Source organism: Halictus rubicundus, chromosome 13, assembly GCF_050948215.1.
Source record: "Halictus rubicundus isolate RS-2024b chromosome 13, iyHalRubi1_principal, whole genome shotgun sequence".
Taxonomy (NCBI): Eukaryota; Metazoa; Arthropoda; class Insecta; order Hymenoptera; family Halictidae; genus Halictus; species Halictus rubicundus.
In genome coordinates this window covers 5,868,925-5,896,409 of record NC_135161.1, presented here as the reverse complement: position 1 = coordinate 5,896,409, position 27,485 = coordinate 5,868,925, and the positions used below count along the sequence as shown (strand labels likewise).

Genomic DNA, 27,485 nt, shown 5'->3' with positions numbered 1-27,485 from the left:
GCCACGCGCGAACCTCCGTCGAAAGGGAGTCCTCAGCTTGATCGAATTAATGGTGACGCTTGATTTAATTAGCGTCCGGCAATTCCACGGTCCAATTACACAATGTCTCCGACGATTGGTATATTAGCATGCCTATCTCGCGTGGCTGCCGTGCGTATTGATAGATCAACTCGATTCGTCGAATCATCAATTAGACCCGGCCACGAAACGATGCGATTCGAATTCGGAAAATCCGGCGACGAAACCAGAGTAGCATCTTCTTCAACTTGCATCCGAAGAGCTGTTTCTTCGTACAATGATCAACCCCTTGCCGTATTATCTTCTTATCCATGAATTTTCATGTATTTTCTTTTTCCTATCTATGATTAGGACTTCTTAACAGTTTTCCTGTAAAAAAAAAAGAGAAAATTGATACTTTCATTGTGCGTTCACTAGAGTATTGAAACGGGGCTCGAGAACTGCCATCGATTACGGTTCTCGAAGCAGCTCGTGTTATCTAGGAAACTTAGGATCGAAAAAAAATAGCGATTAGAGTACCGATATAGAAACCAATATAGAAATCGATGACACAAGAACCGTGTCTAAGGTAAAGGTGTAGAGGTTTGCGATTTAGGTTCTCAGGTTCCCAAACGAGGTATCGGGTTTCATTGTTTTCATACCTCGAAAGTGGACGATCACCGGTGAAAAGTAACTTTTGCTACTAGAAAAATTTGCGTTCCCTCGTTAGTCTTTCTAGGGTTTTAACTGCAAGCACGAGCACGCAACGAAACATTATAATGTGCGCGCATTACCGGTCTAATGAAATTACGACGAGGTTGCCTTGAATCCCCAGCCGCAATACCAACCCATGATGCGCTAATAATCCGTAATTGACGATGCAATCGGCCACGGTATTGTCATTTTGCATTAACATGCCGCTTGGTTCGACGGAATGGGGACAAACTGAATCTGCGAGTCTTTCTCGGTCCTATTAATCATTTTTTTCTCGATGATGTGCCATGAGCAGTTAGAATAAGCAGTAAATACCTGCGGAGTTTTATGCATTGTAAAATTAATGAGAACGACAACCAAACAGAAAGTTACTCCTTCGTTTAACACTAAACCTACCAAGCATTGACAGTATCTGGTAAATGTTGCCTTATAAAAATGGCAACTCTAAGTTTATTCAGATTGTCCGTAATTTTCAGTTTAATAAACGCTTCGACTAGGAAATTTATTCTACTATTTTCCATAAATTAATTTCTATAGCTTCAATAATTTTGAAATGTAAAATCCGTCATTTTGACCGTGGTAGGTTTAGTGTTAATAATCTTGATACGCTGGAATCTATACATTGAAGGTTTTAAATTCTTTTAACATATATATATATATATTATTAAATTAATGAGAACGAGAACCACACAGAAAGTTATTCCTTCTTTTAACACTAAACCTACCAAGCATTAACAGTATCTGGTAAATATTGCCTTATAAAAATGGCAACCCCTTTATTGAGATTGTCCGTAATTTGTAATGTAATAAATGCTTCGACGAGGAAATTTATTCCAGTATTTTCATTTTTGATGAATGAATTTTTATAATTTCAATAATTGTGAAATATAAAATCGGTCATTTCGACCGTGGTAGGTTTAGTGCTAATAAAAACTATACCTCTCAAAGTCTTTTACTTACTTCCAAAATACAGTGTTTGCGCGATATATGTCCAAAACACGGTTCTAGTCAGGGACATATATTGGCCAGGAGATTCTCTATCTCAGTGGGGATAGTTCTAGGACTTTTATCGTCTATGCATTCGGGACAAATATAGAGTAAAGACTGCACATAGAAAATCTTTAAATTTGATGTACAGTGTTTTCTCGATATATGTCAACAACACGGGTCTTGCCAGCGACATATATGATCCAAGAGATACTATTCCTCACAGGGTATACCCGGCGGTAGTGGGGATAGTTCTGCGACTTTTATCAGTCAGATATTTACGACATATATCGAGAGAAGACTGTACCATTAAATTCAGCGAAATGATGAGCAGCATCTGACAAGGGCGACCACATCGAATCTGGACATACCGATTTTCACGAAATTTATGCGAGCGGTGGTTCTAACAAAAATATTTAACACGTATATTTTTGATCGGCCATCATCCACGTTGAAAGGGTGAAAACAGCCCCTGAAATTCGGCGAGATTAACAATTATAATCCTAATTACAGATCTGCAAAGTGCACCGCGGGACAGTTGATGCGCGTGTAACGCGATTCCGCGTCATGCTATGCGAATCCCGGATCTCGTTGCAATATATTCTCTTTCTCTCCCTTTTACATGTCGAGCGCTTTACCATCGTGGCACGCTGCAGCAAGAATTCGTCCGTCTATGCTAATTAATCTCTTCACCTAGATTCAACGGAAACGAAAAAATGATAGAAACTTCCTCGGGAGATGGAGGAGTACAAAAGTGTATACAGGTTTCACGCGGAGGATCGTGTGGAAAGTGTTGCTAATTAATTATCCTGAGAAAGTAGGGAGGAGGAGAGCTCGCTCGGTCTTTCTAAATGTTTTCCTTTTGTTTGCCCTCGAGCGATTTATCCCGGACAGAGAACGATTCGAGGAATAAAAAGAACGGTGACTTCTGACCGGCGGTGGTACGTGCGAAGTCAACATACCTATTAGAACTATATTCTGTGCGTACGAATGCTAATACGGTCTGATGACTTAAGTACTCTGATGTAATTTCAGATCTTTGACCGTCGGAAATAAGTCTAGTCTTGGCGGTTCGAAGGGTCCGCGCCGGTGTCCATGCGTGCGCGTTTGGATCGTTGCTTTTACTCGCTGTAATTCCTCGAGAAGTTAGGCGAGGTTCCACTCCGCTCGATTCTGTGTATCTCCTTTTACAAATCCCTGTGAACGATATCGCCAGGAGATAATAAATATTCACCGATTTTTATCGGACGCAGTGCACATCGTTCGCAGATTGCTCCCCCACTGCGGATCTTCGCGCGATTATGGCAGGAGCAAACGCGTAAAATGCGAGAGACAGAGAGAGAGAGAGAGAGCGTGCATTTCGACCGGCATTATTAACATTTTTATTTGATTTTTATCGAGGGGAATTTTTTCCTCGTTCGAATTTTAGATAAGACTGTATACAAACGTCCGCGGTCGGATCTATGAATCATACGTTTAGTCCAGCATAGTGATTTTGGATTTTTCCGGAGTCTGAGAATTTGGTGTTCGAGGTTGATTAGAGTCTTTTAGTCGAACAAGATCCAGGGTTGACAGACACGTCCAAACAAATTACAAAGAAGCGAACGCGTGGGACGATTCGATTCAATCTTGAGGCTCAGCGTCGCATCCTCTAAGCAAGACGTGATCTAACCATCCCGGACGTGTTTTTCGACTGTGAGCGGTTGCTTACCCGTCACGAAACCTGCGACGAATTATCGCATGGATCCGTGTTAAGGGCAGATTATTCTCAATTGAGTCAACTCGAAAATTAGGTTCTTCGTTTGAATTCTCTGAACCGGCGTGGGGATTCTTGGTCATTACGAGCGGCCGTGTGAACGCCGTCTCGATTCACGATTCTTCCGAAAAATGGACGACGCGAAGCAAGATTTCAACGCTTCCAGGCTCGTGCTTCGCGTTCTCGGCGACGCTGAAAGACTCTTCTTTTTCGTAATGGACAGCTGACTCGTGTTCCTGCAATTAAAACCTCGAATAAGCTCAAATAAACTGGGGAAAAATAATTTTGTTCAGATAGCGCCAAGAGCTTAGAAGCTGCGAGTCCATCACAGGCAAAAGCAATTAGCTCCGGCTTTCGAAACCTTTCAATTCTAAAACGATCGATCGATGCTCAATATTTTCCGCACTTAAGGGGGGAACCTTGTGTGAATGGCCTGTTTTTCAAGAATTTTTCCTGAAAAATGTAATGCGTAGATTGATTTGAAATTTGAGGTATCGTTTATTAACGTTACAATGTGGACAGAAATATTTTTTATAAATTTTAATCGTTAATATCAATGCTGCAATGCCGGCTTGAAAATGGCGTCCTGAAAATGCGCCGTACAGTGCACAAAAATGATCCCAAACCAAAAAAAATGGAAATGGAATCGTTAGTTTATGCAAATACGCACAACATGACATTTTTCTTTTATTAAAATTTGCAAAATTGAAAAAGCGGCGAAGTTTTGAACAAAAAAACGGATTTTCTGTTGATAACAATGTTTTAAATAAAAAATTAAAAAATCGATGCTCGTCATGTTGCGGCCAATTTTTGTAGAATATATATACCAAGTTTCGTAATGATCGAGTAATCAGTTTTTGAGCTACGTTGCTCGCCGTGCGAAATTTTGCGTTTCAAATTTGAGTAACGTGAAAAACACGTTACGTGTTTGTACATTAACTTACCGCGGTTTTTTGCTAGTCTGCGATTTCAGGGCCATAGAACAGATCTTCCTCTTCCTCAAAAAGTTGTATTTCGGCCGTTTTTTCTTCTTTTTTTAGATTACGTGAGCCACTCCGCCCAATACAACCGATCACTTTATTTTGAAAATAACGTACAAGAACATCTCTGATCACTTTCTAACTTTTTTTATCCTATTCCTGTGGAAATTTCCTATCGATTTAAACAAAAAAATGCTCAAAGCGGTAAGTTTGATGAAGAAAAACTTGCATGCTTTGAATTCTGCTATTGTTCAAGACTCGTCAAAATGACGGGTTTCAATATTTTTAATTTAAAATTACTAAGATTCTACGGATGATTCTATGAGGAATTATTTAGCAAATTTATTTCTTCGGGTATACAGTGTGTCCCACGCCTGAAATATTTTGGTTATTTTCAATAATACGCGAAAATAAAAGTATTGAAATAAAAGTTATAGCTTTTAAAGCAATTAATAATATAGTAATAGCAGTTTTTTGACAAGAGGACGGGTAAAGGATATACAAAGGTGACTTTAATTTTTCTAAACGGAATGACTTACTTGTTATGTATCATTTCTATAGAATGGTAAATTCTGAGTGAAAAAGTACAAACGTACAATTGTCCCAAAATCTACCGTTTCTGAGATAATTTGACTTTAATCATTCTATTGTTTTCTTTATATAATAAGGAAAGGTGACGCTTCGAACACGTTTCATAGAATTCATAACGAAAGTGATAGGACAAATAAAGTTAAATTCTCTCAGAAACGGTAAGTTTTAGGAGAAATGTACTTTAGTACTTTTTTATTCAGAATTTACTATTCCATCGAAATCACGCATTAACCATTTACACTCGAAGCTCCTTTAACTCCAAAACGGAACGTTTCTTCCGACCTAGAATATTTCTCTTCTATATATATCTTTTTCATGTTATAATGGTGCAATTTACTCGTACAGTACTGAAGTGTTTAGTAATTTATTAAATACAAATTAATAATGTAACAAATATTTTGAATAATGATACAGCAATTTTTAGTGGCACCTTACAGTCGCCATTCGAGTGTTAAGGATTAAAAATATGTCCTTCCATTTAAAAAAAACAAAAGTGACCTTCGTGTCTCCTTTACGCGTCCACTTGTCAGATAACTGCTATCACTATATTATTAATTGCTTTAAATCCTACAACTCTTATTTCAAGCACTTTCGCGTATTATTGAAAATAACCAAAACATTTCAGGTGGACAGTGTTTACTATTCCATCGAAATCACGCATTAAAAATATGTCCTTCCATTTCAAAAAAACAAAAGTGACCTTCGTGTCTTCTTCACCCGTCTACTTTTCAGAAAACTGCTATCACTATATTATTAATTGCTTTAAATCCTACAACTCTTATTTCAAGCACTTTCGCGTATTATTGAAAATAACCAAAACATTTCAGGTGGACAGTGTTTACTATTCCATCGAAATCACGCATTAAAAATATGTCCTTCCATTTCAAAAAAACAAAAGTGACCTTCGTGTCTTCTTCACCCGTCTACTTGTCAGAAAACTGCTATCACTGTATTATTAATTGCTTTAAATCCTACAACTTTGAATTCAAACATTTTTGCGTATTGCTGAAAATAACCAAAATCTTTCAAGTGAACAGAGTTCATGGAACACACTGTATATTATTTTTAAAATATTGCTTAAATCGTGAGTAGGACGTTCTCGTTATTTTTACAAAGTAATTTAAAATAGTGAGTTTTAGCGCTCCGTAAACCCAGTGATCACATAAATTTCCTTAACGATCGCTCTTCCGAGAATCGCGTTAATTCGATCAATTTGATCGAGTCTCCGCCCATTTTCGCACGGCCACATTGCAGCGATCGATCGCGACGCATCTTCCCGGCGAGCCGGGCATTTTAATTTGCTACCTGTTCTGCGCGGAAGCGAGCGTCATGCAAAATCAGAAAAACCGCCGCGAAGAAACGCGTCTAAGGCCGGCTTAATTACCCGGTAATAATCGCGGTCGACTCGCATCGCCGTGCTAAACTAAAAGCCAAGGCGTTATGCTAATTATTATTACTCCTCTCGATCACATTCGAACCTGGATTTTCCATTCGGCAACAGATCCGCGCCGCAGATAAATCGGCGCTAGGAATACCGGGAGCTGATTATCCGCGGGCCGAAACGATCGCAAAGAAAACAAGACAATGATGTGATAACGACCGAAACTCGACGGAAACGATTAAACGGAGACCCGTGATGAACGAACTTGTTGTGTAACGCCGGCATTCTTGCGTAACGCCCAGGATAATAATGCCTCGAAAATTACCCCGGGATAAAGTTGGTCACGCTGCGGAATTTCGTGTACCGATCGCGTTGTCCTCGGCCTCCAGAGTCCGCCATTTTACCCTAGATCCATCGACGAAGCGTGCAACGAGTAATCCCGAAGCTCTTTTCCTCCATTAGCCTTCCCTCCTGAAAAATTCAATCGTATTAGCGAAAAACGTCGACAATCTAAAGATCTACCCGAATTTTTCCACCCAACGGACATTATGCGAACTCCCCCGAACACAATGGTATATTTCCCGTTGCATGGTTAGCGGACGAACACGTTTGAATAATTTTTGTCAAGCTATCGATGCAGCTCGTTTCTCGAGTTGCTTCGAAGAACGAAACTCCGGAAGGCAATATGGAGGCCTAGCGGCCGCCATGTTGGAGCCGAGAGATTATGGCGTTCGTCGGATGCCAATGTATTGCTGGAAGAAGGATTCTCCGCGGTCGTTTTCAATTGAATTTTCAAAGCGGTCGCTGCGCGGTTTCGCGGACGAGCGGCGGAGCAACATTGCAGATGCAACGTTGAACGCGAGCTGCAATTCTGAAAAACGTTTTGACCATGATCTTTCATGCTGTGCGAGCGGAACTGTCCCACCTACATAGGCTCGGGGATACTCTCCGCGGTTTGCGAAACTCGCGACGATTCTCCGTCCTCTCGCAATGCAAACATTCTCGACGAACATTTCCAACGATCTATAACCAAAAACGGGAAACAATGGGATTGACGCCGAGTTTTCTGTTCCAGGTGAAATGGCGGTGATGTACCTGTACATGAGGTACAGGTACCACTGGAACGAGGTGAAGTTCAGCATGTTCACCACGTTCGCGATGGTGACCAATCTGATCGGTGAGTGCACAAGTTAACCCGTAAGTTGAATTTTTCAATTAAATAGTTCAACGTCGCCGTTCGGTATGTTCCTTTTCCAGAATTGTAATTAGCAACAATTTGATCGCGGGCTCGCCGCGTACGTGTGAAAAACCGCGAGTCCTTCCGCCGTCGTAACGGCGCGGGCGGAATAGAAACCGCAATTACTAAAAGAATAGTGATAACATCCGAAAGGAACAGGATTTACGGAATAATTACGCGAACAATTGGACGTGTAATTAGTTCGTCGCCAAAGTATCCGCAGGACGATTGCGAGTCGCGAATCAAGCGGAATACAAAGGATTCCTGGACGAAGCGAGCCGATTTTCCCTGATGACATTTAATTTCTGCGCTGTCCGCGGCATTGTTTGTCCGCCGGAGGTTTCTTTCTTTTATGCGGAACCGCGCGATATCTTCGCCGCGATTACGTCGAACACGTGAGAGAATTACATACGGCGCGGTGCGATCGAGCGGCTCGCACGTGAGGTTGCATCCGCCACTTATCCGCCGCGATGCAGCGAGACGCATCTTCGTGCGTGGTGCAGCGTGGTGCAGCGTTGCACACCGAACCCCCTGTCCACTGTCTCTCACTCTATCTCTCGCTCTATCTTCCCTAAACAATCCGCTGGAGAGTGCCGTCTTCAACGTTGAACGATTCGCCGAAGACCTTGATGTTGCGGGTGTTGCCACTGGGCTGCAATTATTATGCGTTCATGAACCTCGAATTTTGTACAATTTCGACTAAATATTGCGAGAGACTGTAGCCGCACAGGCGTTTCACCATTACTTTTTGAAGAGCTAAGGGTAGTCGCGTGACTTTTGCAGAGTCACCAGGTCTTAAGTCTGTAATTAAACTTGTCACATTTTTTGCTCTATATTCACCGATATTATGAATTCTGACGCCACGAACGGGAAGAAAGTTTTTGGCTTCATTTCTCAGAGAATCAAGACAAGATAACGCATCACTCAATAAGTCTCCGGTCTAACTAAGAAAAACAAATTTTTTTTTTTAGAAATTCCAGTTTATTCATCAACATACTCTCCCCTTCAAGAGTGATAGTGTGATAGTCGATGAACAAAATTCCATACGCGTCCCAAAATACGGATGCCATAATCTTGCCAGCCGACTTTTGAGTTTTTGGTCGCTTTGGACGATTTTCACCGGCTGCTGTCCACTCAGCTGACGATCTTTTTGATTCAGGCGTGTAGTGGTGGATCCATGTTTCATCCATTGTCACATACCGACGCAAGAAATCCTTTTTATTTCGCTTGAACAGCTCCAAACAGCGCTCTGAATCGTCGACGCGTTGTTGTTTCTGGTCCGGTGTGAGCAAACGCGGCACCCACTTCGAAAGCAACTTGCGCATGCCCAAATTTTCATGTAAAATTGTAAAGACACTACCTTCTAATATCTTTTCGCGGAACAACTGCCGATTTTGGGCGACCAGAGCGTTCTGCATCATCGGTGCTTGTACGACCGCGTTTAAATTCAGCATACCAGTCAATAATAGTTGATTTCTCAGGTGCCGAGTCCCCATAATGCTTATCAAGCCAATGTTTGGCTCCAACAGTATTTTTCCCCATCAAAAAACAGTGTTTAATCAACACACGAAATTCCTTTCTATCCATTGTCTTGAAAATTACAAAATCGGGGTCACTAAAACGACTGTAACCTCTAAACTAACGGTCAGAATGCCATGAAATTTTGACACGTACTATTTGAAGGTTAGTACTACCCGGAAATCACGTGGGTCTGTCAACAATGTTGCCATATATGTGTCAGACCGGGGTCTTATTGCGTGATGTGTTATGCTTCAGTTTGTAGCTAGAGATATTTTCTAGTGCGCGATGCCCTCGATTTCATCCAGAAAACTCATCCAATGGCATCAAAATGGATTCCACGGCATGCGCATCGTCAATTTTTGGCCTACTTCTAACACTTATATTGCATTGAATCCTCCTCTTTCGAATGAGCCTAACCCCAGCGAAAAAGATTCTCATGTAAAGACGAAAACTTTCCTCCCGTGAAACCATTTTTCGCCCATTTCTGTCGGTAACCTGGTCACTCTACCTTATCGGGAATCTACAGAGCCTTAGCCCTTAAAATAATAGATTCAATTATAATAATAGATTAAATCATTTCATCCATCCTCTCCATTTTTGCCATACACGCATAACTATCATGACCCACAATGTGATGGTCCGCAGCCAGGTGGTGATTCTTACAATTTTGCGTAAAGATAGTTAAACGCATTAAAACTCGCATTCTGTAGAATCGTGACTGGAACCATCGTGTCCGAGAATGCAGGAAGCTGATGTTGATTGGTTACATAAAAAAAGAATGCGATTAATCAGGATAGAATCAAGGATACTCATCCAAGTGACTTAAAAATGCTTTCGTTCCACGGCATGCACATTGTCAATTTTAACGCTTATATTACCAAATAATCGCATAATCTCGTCAGCTCATGACCAGCGCGCACTGCATTGAACCTTCACCTTTCGAATGAGCCCTTTCCCAGCGAAAAAGATTCTCATATAAAGACAAAAACTTGTGAAACCATTTTTCGCCCTTTTTTGTCGGTAACATGGTCACTCTACCTTATCGGCAATCTACGGAGTCTATAGATTCTTAAATAATTTTAATCTTCCCATTTTTGCCATAAACGCATAACTATCATGCCCCACGATGTAAGGGTCCAAGTCGTGATCCTTGTAATTTAGTGTAAAGATAGTAAAACGCATTAAAACTCGCATTCTGTAAAATCGCGACTAATCGCGTCCGAGAATGTAGGAGGCTGATGTTGATTAGGTTGTGTAAGGGAAGAATGCGATGAATTAGGATAGAATTTGTTTTCTCGCAGGCACGGCGGTCTCGGTGGGCGTGTTCAGCCACATACTGAAGATCGACGACGCGATCGTCGGGATCATGAGCTCGATGAGCAAGATCCTCGCTGGTTTCGTGTACGCGTTCGCCACCACCGACTGGATGATCTATCTAGGTAAAAGATCGTACCCGCTCGATCGGCGACAACCATACTAATCACCGATCCTTTCTATAAATTCCAGGGGCGATCGTGGAGATCGTGAACGGAACATCCTTCATCGCGATGCGATCGATAGTCTCGAAGCTGGTGTCCGCGGACGAGCTCGGTGAGCGATCCATAGATCAAACTCCGTTTCTCTTTCTCTCTCTCTCTCTCTCTCTCTCTCTCTCTCTCTCTCTCTCTCTCTGCCTTCTCTCTTTTCGAAAGAAGAAACCGCTAACGGGCCTCCGGTTACGTCAACACGCAAGAGAAAACGCGGCGCGTCCGATGCGATTAGCGGTGCATTCGAATGCAATTAGCGCGTACGGTGGCAAAAGTCAACGCGCGATCGGCGAACACGAGGCCAGAAACACCTGGCGAGACCGTGTATGCAAATATCGAATAGTTAGGCGACGCGTCAATGATAAATCAACCTTCCAGAGGCCCCCGAGAGAACATTCATCGAATGATAATGTTGCGTACTGTGTTTTGTGACATTGGCATTAATGATTCACTTGTCGGAAGCCGATTACAGTGAATTCTCGACATATGTCAACAACACCGGTCTCGCCAGCGTCGTGTATCGTCCAGGAGACATACTCGAGTCGTGTTATGTTTACACTCCTCGGCGTGGGGATAATTCCGCGACGTTTATTATCCAGGCCTTGGCGACATACATAGAGAAATCACTGTAGTTGGATTTTTGACGATCGTGTTGCGCCGGAGGTTCCGTTTTCACGATGATATCTCGGAAGACCGTTTCATTAGCCAATCTCGTGCGAAATCGCGAGCAAAAAGCACGGATTGGGAAAATTCAAACGTCGGCTTTCCTTTGATAATCTCAGGAGTCGGAATACATTAAATGAAAACTATGGCTTCCAACGGTAATCTCAGGAGACAGTTTTATTAGATTATCTTGTGCGAGAGATCGCCATTTAAGAATTAACTAGGGAAACTACAGTCTCGTTTTTCACTGATGATCTCAGGAGACAGTCCTTATTAGATTATCTTGTGCGAAATCGCTATTAAAGAATTAACCAGATAAACTGAAGCTTCTCTTTGCTAGATTGACAGATCATCTTGCGCGAAATTGCTATAAAATTTCTTTTTTAAAAAAAATGGCACAAATCGATGGCCGGATGATTCGAGGATTTTCATCGCGTTTTCTTTTTTGGGGGGGAACCGGCGTGGAAACACGATCATCATTGACAAATGACTTTGTACCGGTGTAGCGTGGCAATTTGCCGCGAATTATGGGAATTGTACCCGTTCGAAAATGGCGGCGGTAACCTTCACGGTAATCGGACTGTGTTGCGCCGTTTCACCTTGTGTCCGCACGGCGTTTCCACGGAATCGTGTAAATAGAATAATTTTATTTGATCTTATCCTCGAGAGCTAATTTCCCACGGACTTTTCTCTTAACTGGCCGCGCCGCTGTCTAACGAGGTTTTCCTGTCCTTTGCGACCGGTTTCAAACCGTCCGAATCAAGTTCTTGGAAACCCCAACCTCACACACATAGACACACACACATACAATATAATTTTCAAACGGTTCCGCAGGCAAAGTGAACTCCTTGTTCGGAGTCTGCGAGTCGCTGATGCCGCTCGTATACGGGCCAATGTACAGCTCCATTTACGGCGCAACCATGAAGAGTTTCCCGGGGACGTTCTTCATTGTCGGCGCCTGCATGACCATGCCCGCAGTCTTCGCCTTCTTGTAAGTCGTGCTACTGCGCTTCCGGTCGCCCCCACCCCCAATCTCGCGCATTTAGAAACAATTTAAATTCATAAGACACCGGTTAAAGTTTAGCGAATGATTTCGAAACAGCTGGCTGTACACGGAGCACCGGAGGGATCGTCAGCTTCTGGAGCAGGAGAAGAGTGCGAGCATCAAACCGGAAGTACAGGAAACGGAGGGCGATCCGAGAAAGGCGAAATGGCAGATCGCCAGCGAGAAGAAGCCGGAGGGTCCCACGATGAACGGTGTGACCAACGCGGCGTTCGAGGCCGATCGTTAATCGATCGATTAATTATTCGCGGAACTGAAATGCATCTCGAGTGAATCGTAACCGATCGACGGGCGACCACGGTGTGGTGCCCGTCGAGAAACGAGAGTGTAAAACGGAAGAAAAACGGAGGGGTCAATGAGAAGACAGCACAACACGCCCGAGGAAGAACTCTGCGCTCTCGTGTGGTCGATCGCGAGAGGAACACAGGTTCGACGTACCATTTTTTGCCGGTTCTTAAGTCGCGTGCGGACGAATTCTTTGGTTTTTTTTTTCTTTTCTTTTTTTTTTTTTTTTTTTTAAACTCAAATAAAGGATAACTACGAGGAGGGATGACAAAAACGAGATTCGAAAGCGTCGAAAGAAATCGATCGCACGTGTGAAATTGGCCGAGGGTTTTTTTCCTACCATTTTGTTTGTTGCTCCGCGAAGAACGCGACGAACCTGACAAAGCTATCCTTTATTTCCCAGTTCTAGTACAAGCAGTCTCCGGTACTTAAGCGAATTGTGACAATAGACGAAACACGAAACAGAGGTATTATCTGTTCGAGCGTATCAGTATTACGAACGCATACATCTCCCCGCTTAGCTGCTCTAACTAATTCACGGACAGTTTCATCCCGCGCTCGATATTCTTCGCGCTTCGACTGCCATGATCTTCACAATCGGAAGAACAATAATCCCCGTCTTCGCAATGGCAAAAGTACCGAGCGATTCCCGCTCGCGAAAGAAAGGAGAGAAACTGATTTTCGAAATTCTTTGCGATGATGGCAGTCGTCGTGCGCAATGACGGAGAGATTTTGCATTCCCCGAGGGAGTCTCGCCCGCGAGCCAGACCGATTGTACATTTTTATTGAATAGTATTTATATTAAGAAGCCGCATCATTCCCGTACGTGTAGAGGAGAGGGTAGGAATATCAGATAGGGTAGAAATTTGAGACACCTACGGTTTTCACCAATTCACGACATTGATACTTCTAAGAATGGTTGTACGTCAGATATTATACCGACTAGAACTAAATAAAACTTACTGAAACGAAATAAAATAAATTTTCCTTGTAATTGTAGTTGCCCTATTACTTTTTGACGATTTGGTAACACTTCAACTTTGTTTTATACAACTCTATTATCCCCGAAAACTGCAGTATTCTCATAGGCCGGATTTGCTTTCATTTTAAGAAGCGACAAAATCAAAATCACTGTAAGAATATTTACGTTTCCGCAGCGTATTACAATATGAAATTAAATTTCTATGTTCAATTTAAAACACTAAAACGGATATCTCATATTCCTACTCTCTCCTCTATTATAGCTTCTTGTGATATAGTACAATAGTTTTGTATTTAGGAGATAAATAGTGTTACGGAAATAAAAAGTTTTCATTGACCATTACAGTTCCATTGACAGTTCGTCCAGTATTTAACCCTTTCGCGCTACCATCCATTTGAAATTAATTAGAATTTCCTTGTCGTTCGCAAGTAGGCAAAACAAGGAATTTATACCTATTGAACGAGTATTTTTGAATAACTATATACAATAAACCACATAAAATTTTCGATAAGACTGCACAGAATACCGACTGTGAAATGGTTCGAGTCCCCGCTGTTCTCCACTACCGATAATTGTCCAACCACGCTCCCTACCTTACCATCGTCTGTTCCAAAAAGTTTCCCATACTATCGCGCCATCTTTACCGCAGCTAGACAACAACTATCGCCCGTAAACTCGTTCAAACGATTATCAATTTCTTGCACATCTTTTGACGCGCCCGTAATCCGTTTTCTCATTTGCAACCCGTTACATAACAAATTTCAAAACAAACAAAAACTATAGAGCGTAAACAAGCCGCGATAACGAGTCAGGAAGCTAAACAAAACACATATGCATGCATGTTTACATATGTAAGTTCACTGTGTACAGTGATTTTTCTGTACAGGGTGTTCATTTGAAAACTTTCCAGCACACTCATCAGCTTCATAAATAAAAATTATTTCTACTCGTTCTTCTAAAGAATACACCATTTTATATAATTAATTTTATTACGATATAGTATTTCTTGTTACGATGATTCACACTTGACGAAATAGTACAATCTTATATTGAAAGACAGACAACATAAACAAGAGATCAATAGAGGACAATTTTGTTTTGAAACGGTACGTGCTAGCACAACTGGAAAACCAACGATTTGCGTCAAAGAAGTTTACACAATAACATGGCTCGCTCTACTTCTCTTTAACACTAGGTTTACGGAGCACTAAAAATGACTATTTTACATTACTTTATAAAAATAACATGAATGAATCTATGAAAATTTGTAGCCATTTTTTAAATATTATATACCCAAAGAAATCAATTTGTTAAATAATTGCTCATGGATGCATTTTTACAATCTCAATATTCGCAATTTAAAAATATTAGAATCCGTCATTTTGACGGGTCCCGTAAATCTAGTGTTAAATATCTCCGAAACTAGTGCGCGGATAAAAAAAAAAGTATCCTACGAAAATTGCTGGTCTTTTTACGTACAATAAGATCCCATAATAAAAAATATAGGTTTTCACTTGAAAAAACAAAGTTGACCTTCAAATGACTTTGAAAACGCCCCCCCCCCCCTCTTTCTTCCTCGAAATCCTTGGACACGTGTTTTACACTTTTTTAATATCTTTCATACTTTCCGAGATATTCGGCTGAAAAGTTTTCAAACGAACACCCTGTATACATATCTTATCTGTAGAGAAAAAAAAGGAAAAATATCATTCAGAATTCCTGTACATACTATCGTTCCTCGTCAACTCGCGTCCTTCGCTCTTGCGTGTAATTAAACGGATTAACCAAAAAGAAACGATAAGAAACAACAGAAATAGATACGTAGAAGTTGAAATCGAAGAGCTTGATGAAGAAATCGGATATACCAGTTTTTGCATTATAATCGTGCTTGTGCATAGATCGCAATTGCACGTGGTACTTTAATCCTAGCCAGCTGATTGTCAAGATCGTTAAATTCGAAAATTCGAAATGGCGCGCCTCGCACGGTCGGTAAGATCGCCGGAGGTTATCAGCGGAGGTCGGATCGTTAGGAAGGTGTACGATCAGTGTGCAATCGTGTCCCCGATGGCGGTGCGTCACGTCACGTCACGCTGGCCACAGTAACGCACCGCCGTCGAAGCGAGGTGGCATGATGTGAAGGAATTTGGATCGTGCGAACTTTGTACAAATAGTCGTAGAGTTGACGCGCGATTCGTCGTACGTGCCGTTCTCATCCAATAACGTCGCGACGTAAAGTTGTTCCGCGATCGCGAACATCACACGCACACACGGCTGTTGTTCCAAACATCGCGCGTTTTTCCACGAGGCCGACCAGAGAGGATCGAGACACGCGACACAGACCGGGGTCAGGTTTTTCCGAAAAAGTTCCCCGTCTCGCGAAGAGAACGACGCTCTCACGTTCTCTCTCTCTCTCTCTCTCTCTCTCTCTCTCTCTCTCTCCCCCTCTCTCTTCCTCTCCGTCGATCTTGCACGCGGAAAGCGTTCTTTTCTCTCCGTTGCACGGCGCACACGGAGACGGGGCACAAGTGAGAACGTGAACGTCGAGCGAAACGACGCTCGGCCAGCAAAGGTGAGCGAGATTCGGGAAAACTAAACTAAACCGAACCGTACCGTACCCGGACCCATTTTCTTGACAACGGTCCAACTGAGAACTGATCTTGCGTTCCTCGAACAGACAGGCTCGAGAGACCGTAAGGCACGCCGATTTTCCGTGGAATCTTTGGCACACCACGGTTCCTACGAACAAACCGCGCATTTCTTATTGCCGGATCGTGCTGCACCTGACTGCTTGCAAAACGGGGGATGAAGCCACCCTTGCTACCTCCGACAGAGCCCAATATTTATCGCGTAACTCGAAAAGCATTCTCAAATAATCTATTTCTGTTTTCGAGCAAGATTTTATCTCTTTTCTGCATTTTTGTCCGGGGGTTGTTTCCTCCCCTTCTCGCGAATCTCCGGAATTTCTAGCTTCTGGGGTGAGAGATCGAGTTACTGTGGGCGTACCAATTACTATGCATCAGTCATACTTATTTTTAAAGCATAATGAATATTAAAGATTTTTCATCAAAATCGGTTAATATGTCATATATCACTTTTTTAACACTAAACCGAGCCTTAAAAGTAACTAATACATGATGTCTTATAAAAATGACGAGATTGAATTTATTTGGATTTTGTGCGGTTCGTATTGTAATACATGCTCTCCTAAATATATTTATTTAATCATTTCCCACGAAAGCATTTTTACAATTTCAGTAATTGTAAAATAAAAAATCTGAGCCATTTTGACCGACGGTGGTGGGTTTAGTGTTAATATTTATTATGCTTTAAAAATACGTATGATTAATATAAGCACAGTAATTGGATCCCTTATCTCTCTGTTAGGATTAGCTATTTTCCGAGACTTGGTGATTTTCAATACTTTTTTTCGAGGAACGATCCTGGCGACCCTAGGTTCAGAAACCCATGCTCCAGCGTGTTCGTTGAAGCAGATTATCACCGACCAAGGTCACGGAAAAACAAGCGATACGCCTCGTTCGAGGAATTGTTAGAACCGTTTTGAAAACAGTGAATATTATTGAATGACGCTGCGGGACTTCCGCGTGTGGTTCCCACTGGACCGGAAGTACCAGTTCGCTGTTCCCGTGGACGGATGCGTGAAAATCGGGTTTCTAGTCTGAGGCAACTAGTTTAGTTATCTGTTCTGACAAATAGACGATAAACAAACCACACAAACTTATCGAAAACCAATATAGTTTGCAACGGATACTATCTGAATCGCCGGAACGATCTGCTTCGCTAAAAGCCTATTCCGATTATATTACATACACTGGCCCATAAAAGTGTTCAAACGCCCTTGAAAACAGTATAAACTTTTTTAACACTAAATTTACAGGACCCGCCAAAACGACGGATTCTAATATTTTTAATTTACGAATATTGAGATTGTAAAATGCATCCGTGAGGAATTACTTAACAAATTGATTTCTTTGGGTATATATTATTTAAAAAATGGCTACAAATTTTGATAGATACATTCATGTTATTTTTATAAAGTAATGAAAAAATAGGTCAATTTTTAGTGACTGTAAACCTAGAAGGTAAAATCGGACCAAACGACCTGACTTTTTTTGAGCAATTAGAAGAATTGATGTTCAAAATGATGTGCAAAAAAGATTTAGAAAAAATTGCAATTGTTAAGAATCACATGAGAAAATAAAAATGGCACTTTCTACAACTTTTTTATTTCAGCCTATTTTGTACATCTATGTTAGTTAAAGATTAGTTAAAGATTACATTAATTTCTCTATGTCGCCAAGGCCTTGGTGATAAACATTGCGGAATTATCCCCACTACCATAATAAACATAACACAGCTCGCTTATGTTTCCTGGATAATACACGACGCTGGCAAGACGCGTGCGTTGACATATATCGAGAATTTACTCTAAGAAAATCGAAATAAGAAATAAGACAATTGTTATTTCAAATATGAAAATCGATATATCTCCTCTTCTTCTTCTTCATCCGAAATACGACGAAAGCTGGTCCCGAGCTGTCGTCTTATATCGAAAGAAGCTGTACATATACAAACGAGCTACAAGTGGTTAAAAGTGGTGAAAATCGTAGTTTTTCACAACTTTTGGTCAGTTTTTGCTTAAAATCCACAGATTCTAATCTCTTTCGATGCGTTTTTATCTGCATCAACCGATTTCGATGAAATTTTCAGTACCTGTATAACTAACATAGATCTACAAAACGCATATTTGCAATTTTCATTACAGGGTCAAATAAAAAAGTTTTGGAAAGTTCCTTTCCTATTCGCTCTTATAATTCTACAGATTCTAACATTTTGCAATGCGTGCCATTTTTATCTGCGTCAACCGATTTCGATGAAATTTTCAGTACGTGTATAGCTAACACACATCTACAAAACGCATATTTTAAATTTTCATTACAAATAAAAAAGTTTTGAAAAGTGCCATTTTTATTTGCTCTTATAATTCTACAAATTCTAACATCTTTCAATGCGTGGCATTTTTATCTGCGTCAACCGATTTCGACGAAATTTTCAGTACGTGTATAACCAACATAGATCTACAAAACGCATATTTTAAATTTTCATTACAGGTTCAAATAAAAAAGTTTTGGATAGTTTTTTTCCCATCTGCTCTTATAATTCCTAGCGACTGCAATTTCTTCAAAATCTTTTCTGCACATTATTCGTTAAACCAATTCTTCCAATTCGTCAAAAGAAAGCCAGGTCGTTTGGCGCGATTTTAAAAAAGCTTACACCGTTTGAAAACTCGGAACAATTGCCGCTTTTGTAAAAGTTCGACGAAAAGACGTCGTTATCGTTCGAGAGCCGAACACAATAATTTTCGCCTTATCTGTCCCCATTGACACGGGCGCACAAACTATGAATTCATAACGATGAATACGAGGAGACCGGTTTCCGCACAAAGTACCTTATTTCATGTTCACGGTGGAACGATACTGAAAGGGTTCCGAGTATCCGAACGTTTCGCGGAACGGTCGAGCGAGCACGCGCGGCGAGAATCGCTCGAGAACTGCTGTGCAGACATTTTCTTTTTTTCTCTTTTTCTCATTTTATCGGAATCAGCTGGAAGCACTACAGGAAATAGGGAAGGCTCATTAGAACTACCGAACCAGTCAGAATGACTGGTGGATGATTTCTCTTCTTTCACGATTACTGAAACCATGAAAACGTTTTCACGAGAAATTTTTTAATATATCTCTTCTTTGGAGTACAAGTTACCATGAAAATCGTATGAAATCTGAGAAAATTCAATCTTGCTGTTACTATAAAGGGATAAGTCTAAGTCACGTTTAGGGCTCGGTAGTTCTAGTGTTAACACTAGGTTTACGGAGCATTAAAAGTGAGTATTTTACATTATAAAAATAAGAAGAACGCCGAACTAGAACCCCCAAAAATTCCATAAAATCAAAGCAAGTTATTTAATGAAATAAAAATTGAAAAAAATGAACCCTGTGCACTCGAAGTTATTTGAACTCCAAAACAAAACATTTCTTCCGACCTAGAATATTTCCCTTCTATATATATAGGAAGAATATTCTTTTTTCATGTTATACATACGAGAATGGTGCAATTTACTTGTAGAATACCGAAATGTTTAGTAATTTATTAAATACAAACAAGTTTAATAATGTAAAAAATATCCAGAATAATGATACAAAGCAATTTTTAGTGGTGCCTTACAGTCACCATTCGAGTGCTAAGGGTTAAATGTATGATACTGAGTAGTCCTCCAACTTTCTTGTACGTTACAGATCCTAATAAAATTTGGTACAATGAATATATCAACGTAAAAATTCATTTTAAAACCAGCACAAATAATTCCGTCACCCTCGTATGGGTGACGTGGCGGTGAACGTGTTAAATAATATTTACCTAAGGAAATAAGTTTGTTGAGTAATTCCACGTAGATGGACCGTCACAATCTCAATAATCGTAAATTAAAAATATTAGAACCCGTCATTTTGACGGGTCCCGTAAACCTAATGTTAATTCGACCGGTGCGCGGTACAACACACACCGACGACACATTATCGATGCTTGCTTGACCCTTGTACACGCGTCTACACGCAGAAGCCCGGAACGCGTTGCGTTGCGTTTTATCAACGGCCACGTAATCGTATATCGGTCGAACGCCATTGTTTTTCGGTGAATATTTTTATTTCCCGCATACAAAGAAAATGCGCGCGCGTATGTAATTCGAACGTTTCGAATTACCATTTCCAACGGCCTATGCGGAATGACTTAATCGCGAAGGCGCTTGGCGTCGATTATCATAATCTGACACCGTCGGACGTTTGCGTTTTAATTCGCGAAACAGGCCAGAAACTGAATACGAGATTTACGGCGCCAATGAACGTTCTCATAAATAACTCGACGTGGAGCATCGCGCTTGTAAACATTCGCGACAATTGCCGCGATGTTTCTAGAAACTGGAACTGAAACGCTTCGCCTTTTATGTGTACCGGCTTGCTCAATAATGCCCCGGATTGCGCGATTAAATTTGCAACTTTTACACCGTCGGGACTGCCATAAACGATCCCGCCGTTATACCGTTTCGGTCGGTAACGATGCAAGTTTTCTTTTTCTTTTTGTAAGCTAGATTAACCGCCAAAGAGACAATAGGTTCTCACGTGTGTTCGCGCAGTTATTTCTCGACGTCATAAAAGAGAGAGTAGGAGAGGTCGTTGCAATAATGACACGTTCGACGATCAATTTAACGCGTCAATAGAAAGACGCTCGACGCGGCTCGACGGTTCTGATCGTTCGGTTGGGCGCAACCGTACGCCAAATTAGTAACAATTAAATCCGACGCGGCTGACGATGCGACTACGGCCAATGGGCTGCCAGATGATTTACAAGCCTCGATTACCAATCCCCGAGAGTCAACTCGCGTTGTCTTCTGGCGTGCGTGTCCTCTGTTTGCAAGAATCGAGGCTCCCGTGTTTGTAGCCAGTTGGCCGATCTGTCCCGCGCGAAAACAAGCAACACGCAACGCCTAGATGATCTTAATTAAAGGTCGGGGGGCGTGTCCTTCGAGTATCTAATGATCAACAAAAACAATAAATCGGTTTCATCATTTTCTTCCTTTCTTTTTTTTTCTTCTTGTTGTTGTCGTTTTGTTATCGAGAAAACAACGTTGCGATCGTCTTTTCCATGAGCCAGTTTTTTCCTCGGATAAGTGTAAATGTCTCCGGCGAACCGACAATCAGTAGCAAATTAATAATACAAAGATCAAACGTTGAGTCATCCCGGGGCGAGGGGCAACAATGATCGAGTGACTCAATTACATATGCGACGGTGACTAACATTATTCCCAGATTCGTTGCCGCGAAACCGTAAAATCCTTCCGATAACGGGAGGATTGGAATATTCATGAGTGCGGGACGAGGCGATGCGTGCTCGTCGACGGGGATAATTTGAAAGTTTTCGGATCATGCCAGTTTCGTTCCGACGGAATCTCTCGAAGGAATGAACTTTCACGATTCTCTTCTGGTTCCAGCTGAAAGGGATGCCATCGAAATGGGCCTGGATAATATTGTGTCTTGCGATATGCGTCACCGCGTCCTTAGAGCACGACGAATGGACGGCATTCATACGTTATACCGAGTTCGATTACGAGGATATGTGTTTCAATACCGCCGAAGCTGAATGGACGTTCGTTAATTACCCGTCCGAAAAAACGCTGTCCATATGGGTAAACATTTGACCGTACATACGCATGAGATCGTCGACGTTCGCGGATTTTCATAATCTGCACGACGTTCCGCTTGGCTCGCGACAAAATCAAATAAAAAAACGCGTGTACACGCGTGCAAGACTAAATTTGCAATTTTATGAAATATTAAAATTACAGGAAGATGGGCTGGTCGATTATGCTGATTTCAAGCACATACAAAAACTTGAAGTCGTTAACAGGTCCTTGGACGATAGCACTAGCGACTCGTCTTCGCGGTATAAGTATGATTCCGCGGTGACTGTCGGCGATGCTCTGTTGAACAGCACCGATTTCAGGACAGTAAGTTGCATTTTTTTCATTTCAATACGCAATAGGGTAAGGGATGCAACTACTATGGGGGTGCCAATTACTGTGCCTATATTAATTATACTTATTTTTAAAGCATAATGAATATTACAAAAAAAAAAATCGACCCGATTTTTCGATTTTTACAACCAGAGTTTGCAACGGAAAAATCTGAAAACGATTCAAAATATGTGGTTTGGTATCCGAAATGTGTCAGATTTTTTTCAGAATTTTAAATTGTCGTTAAATGGGGAAAATGGGCCGAAAACTGGATTTTCGATTTTCCTCTATAACTACCCTTACAAATGAGGTATCGGGCTAAAACTTGGCTGAAAGGTATCTTTTTTGATAGGCTATCGAATGGCGCAAATTAGAATAAAATACCTCCTGGGGCAGATTTGACCCCCAAAGCCGGCTATAGCCTTTGTTCGAGGTTATATTTTTTGAGGTTTCAAGGTCATCCAGGTTTCTTTTTCAAATGGAATGATATATTTTTATTATCGCTATATGATAGCCAAGCCCCAGACAAATCCAATGACCTGTAATATTATGACCTTCACTTGACCTTGAGTTTCTTATCACCAACGATGCCACACCATACATTTACATACCATGGACGCTGGTGTTCAACTTGTCGAAGTCATTTCAGGTTTTCAGTGCACCAATAATGCATATTATGGGTATTCAGTTGTCCATGGTTAGAAAAAGAGGCTTCGTCAGTAAAGAGAATGTCATAAAAGAAATGTTAATTTACAAAAGCAACATGATTCTCAAAGTCGTTGCCATGAAGCTCCTGATGTGAGGAAATATGGTATGGATGAAATGTATAACATTGTAATATTCACACTTGCTTTGGAAATGCCTAAAGAACGTCCAATTTTTCGACTTGTAGTAGGATCAATATTGACTGTAGCCAATACAAAAGTTTCTGCATCTTCTCCAGTAGCAGACTTTGATCGTTTTGTGTTCAGCAATTTAATACTCTTTTACAAAACAATTGAAATAAGCGGTCAAAACTTTATAGAGAAGATTGATTTCTCTCAGGGTATTTTTCTGCGTTGAGATGCTTGTACTGAGTTATTTTTTGCCTCACCATAAACTAAAAACATGTCTATCTTTTCTGCATCACTGTACACCATCGTTTCAGAGAAGTAACGTTATCTGTCACAATTGAATAAATCCCAATGAATTTCTGAAACGTACTGATTAGAGTCACCGAAACGAGAAGAATTTGTATCAGTGTTTACAATTTATTGTGAGCGTGTTTACAGTCATTAGTCAAAGTTCAAGAACATTTCTTGAAACCCTAGGAGGATCATGTCATCGTTACTTCACTATTTACATCAAGTGTCCTAGTTTTATTTTGGGCAGCACATTGTTATTTTTATAAAGTAACGTAAAATAGTCATCTTTAGTGCACCGTAAGCCTAGCATCAATGTTCATTACGCCTTAAAAATGAGTATAATTAATATAGGCACGGTAGTTGGCACCCCCACAGTAATTGGGTCCATATGCGCTATTGCAGACAATTTGAGATGACTTTACTTTACAGCTTGTCCACTTTGCTGGGACAGCAGAGTTGAAGAGATTGTCTGCAGTGTTCCGAGAATCCAGTAGCAACTACACGCGTCGAGGTATAGATTAAAAAATTAAACATTAATTGACGGGAATGTATCCATGCTCTGAATATTAAAAATACTGACTTTTTCAGATGCGGAACGCGTGCTGTATTTCAACAACAACGCCGAGAAAAAGAAACGCGTCTGGGCAGCATGGCACCAAGAGTTGGACGTTCTAGCCGAAAATGTCTCGACTATTCTTCCATTGGTTGAACAAGCTGCCGAAGAAAATGGTCAGTGCTTTGCGAAAAGGATAATTAAATTTTCCGCTCGCACGCGCAAACAATATCGCGTTAACGGTGTACAATGTTTCAGGTGCCAAAGATGTTACGCAATACTGGGAGCTGTTGAGCGGATACAAGGACGGTTACGAGCAAATTAAATACGAGTGGACCAGAATCGCTAGACTGCATAAAAAGATACTGCAGCACGTACGAAATAACTTGTCGCATAAATACAAAATCGATGCGAACCAGACAATCCCGGCGTATCTACTTGGCAAGTTAATTTTTACGACACGGTTTTCTCAAGAACGAGATAGTGTTTTCTTACCTTACCGTTGTCTTCTTTGTAGGATCGCTGCAAGGAAGCGACTGGACTCCAGTTGCGGTGGATGTATCTACTCAACCAGACCTAATCCACAACATAAAAAAGAATCTTTGGAAAAGAGTCAGTAGCATACCGTTGTTCATGTAGTATACATGAACGTAACGTATTAATAATTGACTTCATTTCAGAAACTTCTCGGTAGGTCATTGTACAAAACTGCCTCTGATATGGGCACACAATTATTAGATAACGCTCCGGAACTCGAATTTTGGGAGGAAAGCAATTTCGAAGGGCAATGCCCATCTAAGCTAATTAATTTTTGTAAGGATGGCGCTATGAGGTGCGTACACTAAAATTAATTAAGCCTGTATGTTTTCTAGTAGAACGGTGTCTATTTTCACTGTGAAAATATTCCTCAGGGTATCTACTTGCTACGAGCCTACGTTAAGCAATTATCTTTCCGCTCATAAGGATGTAGGGAAAGTTGTATACAATCAAATAACTCTGCAGAATATACCAGTACTTACTACGGCTAATAGATATTCCGGTAAGAAGGGAAACTTACGATAAAAAAATATTATATTCACTCGAACAGTGGCAATCAACGCGATGTGTAAATTTGCAGTTTTAGAAGAAAGCGTAGGTGAACTGTTCGGCATCCTAGCAGCCAGTCCCGCTTGGCTGAACCACTCTCGCATCGTAGATAAGTCTACCGACAAAGAGCAACTTTTAATGGTATCTTTGATGATAACCGCCTTGGACGTACTACCTCGATTAGCTTATTACATGTCCGCGGACATGTGGAGGATCGAGGCCAACGAGACAGGCATGAAGCCTGAAGATCTAACGTCATCTTGGTGGCAGTACAGGTATGAATTTGCTAACTAATTCGCGTGACGTGCTATCACCAATTTCGCTAGATATTCATTTCGAATACGTTCGTTCAAGGCAAGAGTACGAAGGTCTCGACAACAATGGAACAGAAATACCCACGTTCCTGAATGACGATTATATCACCAGCAATAAACCGTATCTTCCGTAGGTAGCAATAACGATTAAACATTCACGATCGTTTCGATGCTGCCGCGTTATTAAAATAAACATTAATTTCGCAGTAAGCTAACGGGAACGATTCTTGCCTTCCAAATCTATCAATACATCATGGACTCCACGGAAGTCAGGTACGAGCCCATGCTGAGAAGACAATCGAAAGACGACATTCTGTGAGTACCAACAAAAATCTATATCATTTAATTTCTACAGAATTAATGATAAAGGTGCGAATTAAACAACCAATTTTTCCTGTTAACAGAAAGCTGGTTCGGAAAGGAGGCAGCGACGAGTGGTCGCGAATAATCAACAACGTCTTCGAGATAGATGAAATATCCGCTGACGCGATCCTATCGTTCTTCTCTCCTTTGGAAGATTTGATCGACGAGTTGGACGAAGATTTCGAGTACAAACCAGTCACCGTTAACGAGTCGGAGTTGCACGACTTGGAGAAGAAGACAATTGCAGAGATGAACGCGCCCACAACGACGACCACCGGCGCGCCGCGAACGGTCACCGAGAGAAGAAAAATAGTAACCACAACGCCTTCCAGCAAAGAAAATAGCCTAAGGGGCGACGGTAACGCCCTGGACAACAGCAACAAGAGCTTAGGGTCGAAATCGTCCGTACACGAGACGGAGGAGAAGCCGCAGAACCATAATCCATTGGGATCAGAAGCGACAAACGAAGGTCGTCCCGACGAGTCATTAGACGATAGTGTAGAGCCCAACGAAGACACGAAACCAAAGATGAATACTAGTAAAGCGGTGTGGGCGGTGGGAGCGGTGCTCCTGGCGACTATAGTGATTTGTTTAATAGCGATCTTCTACCGGCAACGGTGCCGCAAAATGCCGAAGAATAGAAGATACGTTTAACAAGTGTGTGCGTCTGTCTATTCGGGTCATCGAGAAAGCATATATTTATTTGTTCTTTGCATTTAGATTGTAAGGCCTTCTTTTTTTTACCCGAGTAATTTATCGCCATCCAGACAGAGCAAGACATCGGTAACCAATTCGCAATGATATCGTGACATCATCGTACATTCCTTAGGCTGCTCGTTACGAGACGAAAACCGAGGCTACACACTCAATTCACAGTTGTTTCGCCCGACGAGCAGCGCACGCGCAACAGTGAATGTCCAAGAAAGAATTCAGACCTTCGATACAAGAGAAAGTATTAATCATTTGCGTTCTATGCGTTCTTTGCGTACGAAAACAAATTAATTTAATTTAAACCACGCTATACGTACATTCGTTAGCCGCTTGCCTCGCGCATCGCCCGCTCGGTCTTCCGCAGAATTTGAATTTTCGAATTGTTGGCGCGCCGAGCACGAAAGGGTTGTCCTGCGCGAAACGGGCCAATCAGAGCTCCGTCACGTGACCAACCGTGCAGCCATCGTTGCGTTTCAGTTGCACCCTGAATCGTACATTGCGATAATATTGAAACATATCATTATAAGGTAAGCGGTTAATGTTGTTTTTTAGGAAGAAAATTCTATACATACATATGTATTCTTTTTGTTGTATATCATACCTAATTGCGCATAAATAGATTACGAATTGTAATATAAAAGTTGATCGTGTACGCCTAGCGTGCAACAGTGTTCCTCTACAAGTATGCCAAACCGTAGAAAATGGGAAATGAATTTGAACGAGATTTTCGAATGTTTTCCGCCCTCTATTTTCTGTAGATCCGTTTAGAGAATTATTGTATGCCAGTAAAATCGTCACGTTTATATCGTAGGAATCGAGTTTCTTACGACTTGTACATAATCGTCGAACGAACTATAGAGTGAAATGGAAATGACGGAAATGTACCTATATTGGAGCTTGTCACAAAAATACGCGAATCGTGCAACATTTTTCTACCGCTCGTACGTAACGTGTGCGGAATTTTTAACGGATTGTATGGAAGATTTATATTTTTTATAAAAGTATATTTATTTTGTACCTAACGAGAGATGCGCAAATAAAGCCTTGTTTTGGTACAAATATACATAGAA

The 27,485-nt window shown here is 41.2% G+C and overlaps 2 protein-coding genes and 1 long non-coding RNA gene across 4 annotated transcripts in view; 2 read left to right on the top strand and 1 right to left on the bottom strand.

Moving 5' to 3' along the window:
* The window catches only part of LOC143360480 (putative peptidoglycan muropeptide transporter SLC46), a 17,528-nt gene extending 3,501 nt beyond the window's left edge, over positions 1 to 14,027 (top strand). Inside the window, exons 2-6 of the mRNA XM_076799382.1 lie at positions 7,482 to 7,583; positions 10,466 to 10,603; positions 10,671 to 10,754; positions 12,188 to 12,344; positions 12,456 to 14,027. Coding sequence (XP_076655497.1) covers positions 7,482 to 7,583; positions 10,466 to 10,603; positions 10,671 to 10,754; positions 12,188 to 12,344; positions 12,456 to 12,645 — 671 coding nt within the window. The 3' untranslated portion in view covers positions 12,646 to 14,027. The remainder of the gene's footprint in view (positions 1 to 7,481; positions 7,584 to 10,465; positions 10,604 to 10,670; positions 10,755 to 12,187; positions 12,345 to 12,455) is intronic.
* LOC143360481 (uncharacterized) lies at positions 3,110 to 24,454 on the bottom strand. 2 transcript variants are annotated; one of them, XR_013083286.1, is made up of 4 exons: positions 24,437 to 24,454; positions 16,294 to 16,419; positions 6,732 to 6,877; positions 3,110 to 3,690 (listed from the first exon to the last, which is right to left on the bottom strand). It is a non-coding gene; the product is annotated as an uncharacterized LOC143360481 (long non-coding RNA). The 2 variants fall into 2 exon arrangements; XR_013083285.1 differs by lacking the exons at positions 3,110 to 3,690; positions 24,437 to 24,454 and having other exon boundaries at positions 5,983 to 6,877; positions 16,294 to 16,676.
* LOC143360479 (angiotensin-converting enzyme) lies at positions 15,770 to 27,485 on the top strand. Its single transcript, XM_076799381.1, has 13 exons — positions 15,770 to 16,252; positions 21,743 to 21,937; positions 22,097 to 22,258; positions 23,818 to 23,899; positions 23,977 to 24,117; positions 24,200 to 24,382; positions 24,459 to 24,553; positions 24,622 to 24,773; positions 24,853 to 24,980; positions 25,059 to 25,302; positions 25,382 to 25,471; positions 25,549 to 25,656; positions 25,746 to 27,485. Exons 2-13 carry the CDS (start codon positions 21,752 to 21,754, stop codon positions 26,356 to 26,358), a joined length of 2,184 nt encoding a protein of 727 aa, XP_076655496.1. The 5' UTR covers positions 15,770 to 16,252; positions 21,743 to 21,751; the 3' UTR covers positions 26,359 to 27,485.